Source organism: Atta colombica, unplaced genomic scaffold (assembly GCF_001594045.1).
Source record: "Atta colombica isolate Treedump-2 unplaced genomic scaffold, Acol1.0 C816793, whole genome shotgun sequence".
NCBI lineage: Eukaryota > Metazoa > Arthropoda > Insecta > Hymenoptera > Formicidae > Atta > Atta colombica.
In genome coordinates this window covers 1,081-10,529 of record NW_017259179.1, presented here as the reverse complement: position 1 = coordinate 10,529, position 9,449 = coordinate 1,081, and the positions used below count along the sequence as shown (strand labels likewise).

Genomic DNA, 9,449 nt, shown 5'->3' with positions numbered 1-9,449 from the left:
ATATATATATATATATATATGTTACAACATCCGCGCGGGACGTGCGTGCGTGCATGCGTGCGTGTATATATATGTACACGACATGCGAAGCGCGTTTATAAAATCATGAGCGGCGCGCTGCCATATTTATACGAGCGTAGAAAATTTATTGTGATTGCGCTTCGCGCGAGAGAGCGAACGCGAACGTGCTATGCTTTTTCCATGCCATCGCCGCCACCATCGTCGCCGCGTTGCCGCGCCGCCGCTGCCTCATCGTCGAATGGCGGCTCAATTTCGCGACGGGAACGAGTCGCGCTTATGGAAATTGATAGTTCCGATGAAAAATAAATCCGCCAACGCGACACGCTCGTCGGGCGTCCGGAGATATTTTCGGGATTATTGTGCGCTAGATAGTGACGTTATATTCACGATTTTTTAGGTAATTTCGGAATATAACACCTACCCTTAAATTGCCAATCAAACATTCGGTTCATAAAAAGAACGATTTTGTTGAAATATCTAAAAAATAGATACAAATCTAAAAATAATTTTGTACTAATAAATAATAATTTAAAATAATAATGTAGGAAACTTAAGCATGATTAATGCTGCAAGACATTTTAGTAATTAGCTTCTTAATTAATAATTATTTTAAGAATTAGTTCGAAAATTACTTTTATTAGTTTGTATATATTTAGCTAGATTTTTAGATATTTCAATAAAATTGTGTGAGTTTATTGGCAGAAACTGTTCGAAAAAATACTCTATTGGATTTGGAAAATATATTTTTCTATGGACATATATAAGTCAAGATTCTTATTTTATGGAGTAGCATTATTCTGAGAAAAATAAAATTATTGCTCCGGTGATCTTCCGGCGGGGAAAATATTCTGGTTCCGTTTCGAGGAACAGTGCAACACCTAGTTGGGTGGTATTTTGATCGGACGCAGGAGGCCAATCAATTTTCATGGCAGTTAAGTGCCTCGTGCGCGTTTCCTAAAACACAGTGCCGAAGCACCGTTCATTTCCTGTCCGTAAAACGGGTCTCCCCGCAACTATCTTGCGAAGCAGTTTCTCTATTTCCGATTGTTTGCGGTTTCACCGCTACGGGAACACGGTCGAGCCGTGTTAAAATCGAAACCGCTTTTTTTCGGATAGACGCCGCCAGACAGACGGCGATCACGTCTGTTCGTTCCTCGGCCATCGACGATGTAGAATCGCTATGAACGATCGAATAACATTCGCGTTATGAAGGTCATCTGGCTGAAGAGAGAAAAATGTACATCACAAATCGAGCAAAAGAAAAAAGAACACAATATTAAGTCTTTGATGGCCAAGTTTGACTTTTGAAGGTATAGATCTTTTAATTGAGGGAAATCTAGTAGATAAATTTCTGTAAAAAATAAGTAAAATACAATCCAATTTTTATGATAGTAAAAACTCGTCAACTTTCACGAGTGCGCTAGAATTTTTTCAGATTTTTATCGGTCCGGAACAACATAAAAATCTGCAAATTGCACTGAAACTCAAAGATGCAGGTTGCTGATGGAAGGTGCAAAAATTTCATGACAGACGCAAAGGATTAATAAAAAAATTATTTTTTAATTCTTTAGAATAATTTAACAATAAGAGAACAAATATATACAGATTAGCGCATGAAATATTGTACATTTAATTTGTTTTCCAATTTTCAGGCTTTGATAATCAATTCTATATAGTTCTATAATATTATATCCATTCTGAACTAATTTTGACTGTGTTCCAAAATTTACTGCCAGTATTGGCAGTAATTGAAAATCTATAATACACGTGATGTAAACTTTGTTAAAAATAAATGCGTCATATAGAAAACAAATGGCACGTCATTTCATGTGCTACTCTGTATCTTGCGAATGAATTAATGTCTCGTTCGGATGCTCACGAGACAATACGTTAAATGTTAACGTATCTCCTTACGAGAAGGACGGGTGGAAGGAGACACAAGCGAAAGTAATAAAAGCACCGAGCGAGCGTGACGTGTCAGAGACGGAAATTGTACTTGTCAAACGCTTTTCCGTCGTTCTACGCTTTTTCGTTTTCAACTACGTGGCGCTGGAATTGCGCGCTCCCTTGTCGCGCGACAAACGACAGGCGACAGACGACAGCTCGAAAAAGGCGACAGCCGCTCCTGATCCGTTAGCGAGGCCCCCATTTAGGATGATTGCCCGATTTTATGTATTTATACCGGAGAGCCGTCGGGCTCGCTTTTCACCGCGCCGACGTTTCTGTTTCTCTATCGCTAATAGGAATTTGTTTCGTTCGCACTTTGTATATCTGCGGCAAGAGAGTGGCGCAGAAATTTCACAGACAAGCGTAATTCCATAATTGAGATAATCCTCGAGATCTCCGAAGGATGCTGTATACCTATTATCTTCGACATGGTTTTATAATTTTAAAAATCACCGTACGTTCAAAATATCGCCGCGATCTCTTTTAGCATTGTAACATCTACCGTCTTAATTTTCGATACTCACGCACGATTTCTAATTCCATGTAATAAATATTATTACTTATATATGGAATTATGTTAAAACTTGTAAGAGAACATAGGGATGGATCGTACATCATTCATGTTACTGCTCGTATATTCAACGAGGCTCCATCAAGTCTTACATTATTCCTCGACAGGTTGTATTTCGCGATCGTCACTATTTATTTTATGAGACTGAGGAAGTTGCCGGCCATCAAGCCTTTATCGTCGCGATATAAGGGAGTATAATTTTGCGACACGCGTATTTATATCGCGATGATCATCTCGCAAGACGTTTTATTAAAATAGAAGTGAACTGTTCATGAATATAAATATTTTATGTCAAAAACGATTTATCATTAATGAAATTTGTATTCTCAAAAAATTCGTTGTTCATTTTATATAGTCACGATTTTTCGCAGCTGAAATCGTTTGCCGAGACTCTAATAAAAATATCCGTTGCTAAAAGTATCCGGCACTTGGATCATTGCAGTTTCACAGGTTCAAGATTCAATGCAAGGTACAGAGGGTGTACGATGGTTGCCGGCTGGCCACTCCCGTGGGTATTAAGACAGGAAAATGGCTGAAGCCGGCACGTGCTGGTGTGTGCCACCCTGTGATGACTGACTCGTGCGTACACGATGGAGACACCGGGTATACATTGAGACAGGCGCGCGCGCGTGACGATATCGTCAGAACGTTTTAATATTTAATGCGATTAAACTCATTTCGTCCCGCCTCCAGTAATTGGTTTCTGATTAACAGCTAAGTTTCAAGCGCATTAGCCGTCTGCGATAGTTACATACGCCGACGTCATCGACCAATAATCCTCAGCGAGCTTCCCGAAAATCGACGTCGATCTTTGATCTCTAATTGAACGATGCTGATTATCACGATGTGACTTAAAAGTATCGCGCTTTCAAAGTGCGCTTTCAACTTCTAACGTTCTATATTTCCGAGGCGACGAAATGTTAACGCGCGAAATCCGCGATGAAACTCTCGAAATCGGCTCTAATCAAATTGTAGATTCAATAAAAAATTAATCTGTTATTTCGTTCAAACGATCTTTATCGTTCCGACGTCTGATATTCGGGCCAGGAGTCCGAGTGCCGTATTGCAGGGAAGATAAGTTGTCCGTAGGGATAATCCACGGACTCAGCGGGTGTCTCCATTCGGCATGGTTTCACTCCATCTTCCGTTGACAGACAAAATCCCCCTTCCATGTCGAGTACTAACCAACGACGGTCCGCGATGTATTCCATCGACCGACTGTCCAATTAAGAGAGCGAAATTTAATTAGCCGTCACGAGTCAAGACAAACTCGAAGAAACGATGGCGATAACCGTACAAATATAATTCTAACAATTCCAATATCTACGATGTATTGACTATACTTTATTTTTTTTCCTCTAAATAAGATATAAGCGTCACATGGATACCATGTTTCTGCGTTGATAGGGATATGACAGTTCTGGTTGTGAATTATCATTACAACTTAGATTTATGCATGAATAATTTATTCCGATTTCACTAAATCTAAAAAAGCGTCTCTAAAATTATATACTGTGTATTTCATTGAAGCAATTATAATTATTATGTGACGACCATCACTCTCAATGTCCGCTTCAGTAATTGCCATCATTCTGTCCTTTTTCCCGCAGTTGAGAGGCATAATTATCCGCGTGACCGAGTTTTCTCAATTTTCCATTGTCCACAAAATCGCAGTGCATCAACAGCGGCTATGGAGAAGATATTAATGAATTAATCTAAATCTAAGTATTAAAATAACATTTATAATATAATATTTGCAGAAGTGTTTAATTTTTTAAATAACAAAATTCTTTGCCTTATCTGCGATTCGCATCAAAATTAATTTTATTTTGACAAATATGTATATATACTATGTACATTGTTTCTTCATTATATTATCATTCTGAACCAGTTTCATGCAAGATTTCGTAATTTGTAATTTGCAATACAAATCTTACAATTAAACAATACTGTTTAAAAGTTTACTTGTTCATCGACATTCCCGTATACCAGCATCTTCAGTCTCTTGAATTCGCCGTTGGTGAAATGTTCGTCCCCTGGATTGGAGATACCCAATGAGTTTGGAAACTCGGATCTCTTGCCGTTGGTCCATCCGCGACTGTATTGAAAGGTTTGGCAAAGAACGGTGCTTATGACAAACGACAGGACGAAAATAACAAAAACACATTTCGTGGCCATCTGCAAAAAACAAATACGGTGCGTGGACAAAATATTTTATCCGCGAGAACATAATGGAAATGAAAAAATTAAAGGCATAAGGAGGACAATCAGGATAATCGATATCGTGCAATGAATTTTTATTTTAAACATTCGCTGAATTAAGTCTAATCTATTAAATAATTGCACAAGGACGACTTGGCACTTATTGGCAGCTTTCAAAAACGACTAATGATTTTCAAACGTTAATTAGCGTAGAGCAATAGTCGATAACTAGCCATGAGCGACGTTTGAATAATTCAATGGATATTATTAAAAGTCCTTCACTTTTACCAAGCGGATTTACATTCTGCCGATTTCCGGAGCTCCAAACTCAAATAGATTATATATAAACTATTCGTTACATCAAAGACAAGCGTGAAAGAGACAAGAAGTTTCTTCACTGAAACAATTACAATTTTTCTAATATCGGTAGCTAACAATAAATCTTTTCAAAGTGTCGCAAATTCGGAATCTCATGTAATTGTAACCAAATTGTTTGATTCGCTGTTAAGATAGGAAGAGGAAGTCTGCGCTTGCGTTTATAACGATTTAATGCGAAGGGAAAAACAATAGACTACCTAACTGTCACGGTAGACTTGACGAGGCAACGATCCGTACGAAGCTGTGCAATTTAAAATTGCACGATCGCAAGTTTACACTACCACCATTATGCATTTTTTTCATAGAGATATCACTTTTGATACACCACTCGAATGCCAATCGTTGGTAATATAATGATGACGCAAACGGATAACGCAATACAGCGAAATGACATTTCAAGTATTTTATCAAATAAGGAAAATTATTTTTTTTTCTTCGTATTTTTATGATACTTGTAAATAAAATAAATTATCTAATAAACTATATTTGAAAATAGCCTTTCGTTCATAATTAGCAGAAGTATAAATCCTTAGATATCGAAGTGGGCGATTACGATAATTGTAGGATTCTTGCAGATCGCATGTTTTACATCGGTCTCTTTAAATTCTTATATTCATTAAAAAAGGATGACGTACGGATTAACGACTCGTGTAGTACCGGACAAACTCATTTCTTGAAAATTTTCAGCGCGCGCTCGACTTTTGTTCCGCACGCTAATTTTAAGAGGACCATTAACGCTACGAGCGTCCCTGGTCATTAAGATAAGCGTAAGTGCTACTAAGTGTCCGAGCAGATAAGAGACGTGACCAGCATCTCCGTTAACATATAGGGATGAAGCATGTCAGCCATTTGAACCGCTGCACAAACCTGAACAACGGTCCATCGCGTTCGCTAGTAATATTAACCTATGTTTAATTTGTAATGAAATAAGAAAAAGAGATTGTATGAGCAATTTGAAAAAATTGCTTTAACAAATTATTTTTCTAGTAACATTTCAAACATCTGTCCACACAGAAAAAATATCATTCTATTGCTAAGAAATGTATTCAGTTTTCTTTTTTCTTCAATTCGGTTTCTTCAATTCGTTATTGTCGTTGCGCAGCTTTTTTACTATAAGTAAAGTATCTGCACGACATTCCTAATTAATAAAATTGTCGTTAAAAAATTACAGAATAAACAGGATTATTATATGCGATGACGAAATAATTATCCTCTAACATCTGGAATTTTTATCGAATATACATTAAAGCACGCTTATTTCGTGGAACAAAATTAGAAAATGTCAGGGAAGCAATTTATTTCGCAGTGCATGTTGCGTCGAAGGTACGATATATCGTGGATTTTCCATTTCACGCTGACGGGCAATTTGTCGTACGTTTCGTAATCCATTAGCTTGGTAACCGGATTGTTCCGTTTCTACGCATTCCCGTAAGTCTATATGTCTATTATCCATCATTTTCTCTATTGATACTTCTATATTATTCGTATTACTCGATCTTCCCACGATACGAAATTGTAATTTACGATAGCGGTGATCGAATTCTTTTGTTAAATGTTTACGAAACAAAATTGATTTTATTTAGAATGCAACAATATAATAATATGACCATTTTCTTTAAATTTCGTTTCTTTCTCTAAATTTTATCAATCCGAAAATTTATTTTGCAAAAAGCTTCTTCGATGCAGTATAACATATTAAAAATTATACAAGAGAGACGTTCTTTAATGAAATTAAAATTTTATTCTAATGGAAATCGACTTGTAGGATTAGATATTCAATTAGATTAGATATCTTTTCATTATAAATAAAAAATTAGTTAAATAATTGAATTAGTGATTAATTCAATTATTAAAATTAAAGCAAAAAAATTTCCAACTATATAATTTCATTGCTGATATATCCTAATATTTGTTTCATTAAGTTAAACAACAACAAATTCCATATTAACAAAGTAACTTGATAAATTAATAATTACAGTTAAGTTTATCTAAGTTTGATCAAAGATTATCTAAGTCTGATAAAATTGCAATGTAAATTCACTAACTTCTGTACATTAATTAGATTGTCCTCCAATTTTACATGTGATAAAAAAAGAGAGACAAATTAACCCAGAGCCAATATTGATATTGTCATATATGTACATAATATGTATGTACATAATAATTTGAATATATCGCATGAGTGTAATACGTTTATGTATTAGTATACAATCTAAACAATAATTATTCTCATCCTTACAATTAATGTAAAAAATGGCAACAATTTGTGTGAATAGTCTATATTATAGTTATAATAAAAGTCTGTAAATTTTAAACATCGCATGCCATCTGAAGTAGCTTTAGACTTCTTGGTGTCGTCATGTTTTATCTTAGAATTAAGCCTATTTCTACAATGTCCTTTCCTGTTTCTTGTTTTTTTATCTTTTGCTTTTAACTCTTTTGCAATCGTTTTATCGACAATTTCTTGCTATGTGTTTCTTGTTTCTTTCGAAGTTCGTTAACTCTTATCTCAGACGATATAAAACAAAAAACCGAAAAAGAAGTAAAAAGACAAGATGTAAAAAATAGCAAAGGGCAAGAAACTGGAAACAAAAAGCACATTGTAGAACAGGCTTTATACATATCGCTGCGTTGATAGAAAACACGAGATAAATAGCATTTTTTAGATATAAATAAAAATCGACCCTAAAGACTAATATATTTTTGTGGAAAAGCGATATTTGTAGCTCATTTGCTTAAGTGGAAAAGTATCATAATTCTGATAAAGAGATGAAATTTACATTGTACTAGAGTTGCAATGTTCAAATTTTGAAAACACGTGACATAGGCTGTAGTCAAAGTCTCGCTACAAATGCTTTGAAACGTTCGATGGACTAATTAAAAGAAAGAATTTTACAAATTGATCAATTTTACATACTGATCAATTAAAAAACGCTTCAAAGCGTTTGCACATTGCGTTGATATATACTCATAATTTACCATACTCATAATTTTAAAGAAAATATAATTGAAACATAGAAAGAAAATAAAGTTATAGAAATTACATATTTACTATCCTATTAAAGCGTTATTCGAACTCAGAATTTAAAAAAAAAATGTAATAAAAAGTTATTAATTTTGAGATGACAACTTTTCTTATCAACGTAACAATATTTTCATTTTTTACCAATTGTTGTCATTATATCGAGTGTCGGTAAAAGTGAAGGTTTTAAACACACATATCTACTGTGGATAAAGCAGATAATTTTCTTGTTTAAATCACCATTTGCAGGAAATACAAAAATTTTTTTTAAGGAAAAACTTACTGAAGTAAAATTTTAAAGAGTCCTTGTCACAAAATTTAATTTTAAATTAATAATTCTTGACTCTCTCTCTCTCTCTCTCTCTCTCTCTCTCTCTCTCTCTCTCTTTCTCTTTCTCTTAATTAAAGCACAGAAAAGTAGAATATGTACGCACCTTGATGGATTTTCTTTGTTACTGGTGAAACGATACGTTCTCGTAGAAGATCTTGCTGAAAATGTTCCTCTCGATTTTATCGAGGAAAGGCTTTATATACGCTCCACATTCCAAAGCAATATCAATATTAGGAGTCAAAAGATTATGCTCCTAGCGGTATCCAATGAGACTAGTAATTACTGGTAATTAATATTAGTTGACATTGTGCGAAAATTGACTTAACTTTACGCTTTCATCGAATATATCTAACGTTCGACAAATATAAGCAGTAGTTATAATTAGATAATTTATACATACACAGTAATGATTTGTAGAAAGTTATTCTACAGATTTGAGCAATTTTCTAAAAGTTACAGAGAATACTTAGAAATCATAATTTTGTGAAATATATGTTATTATATCTATTTTGTTATTAATAATTAAAATTTTCAATATACATGTTTAATTATCTGTTGTTTGTTTAACACGATTGAACAGGATACAATTATAATTAATGCCTGCTTTATAATTAACTTTTAAGTAGAAGGATCATATTATGAAATTGCGAAAGGCAAAATTATAATCCTTCTATTCTTATTCTTATTACTGGAAAAATACCCGCATAACACGAATTAATAATGACATTATATCAATTATAATTTCTTATTCAACAATGTAATTATTATATATACATGTGTTATATTTTATATATTGTGTTGCATTTAAATTGTTGAAGTTATAATATTAATTGAAATATGTTAATTTGTATTTTGTAGAATAAAATTAAACTTGATTTTATTCTTATATATAATTCGATTTTTGTACATTTTAATTAATATTTTTTTTCTACATGAATAATTCTCTTTGAATTTTAGTTACAATAAGTAAAAACAGT

General features: G+C 34.0%; 1 protein-coding gene across 1 annotated transcript; it reads right to left on the bottom strand.

Annotated features, from left to right (window-relative positions):
• Nucleotides 1-4,112: 4,112 nt before the first annotated feature.
• LOC108684048 (pro-corazonin-like) lies at nt 4,113-8,637 on the bottom strand. Its single transcript, XM_018189642.1, has 3 exons — nt 8,576-8,637; nt 4,505-4,717; nt 4,113-4,227 (listed from the first exon to the last, which is right to left on the bottom strand). Exons 2-3 carry the CDS (start codon nt 4,715-4,717, stop codon nt 4,114-4,116), a joined length of 327 nt encoding a protein of 108 aa, XP_018045131.1. The 5' UTR covers nt 8,576-8,637; the 3' UTR covers nt 4,113.
• Between the last annotated feature and the right edge of the window lie 812 nt (nt 8,638-9,449).

What these genes read in the sequence shown, in the direction of transcription:
- LOC108684048 (XM_018189642.1), bottom strand. Translation starts at nt 4,717, where the DNA reads ATGGCCACGAAATGTGTTTTTGTTATTTTCGTCCTGTCGTTTGTCATA. An exon ending in ACGGGAATGTCGATGAACAA is followed by an intron (nt 4,228 to 4,504) that starts GTAAACTTTTAA and finishes TCTTCTCCATAG; the next exon opens with CCGCTGTTGATGCACTGCGA.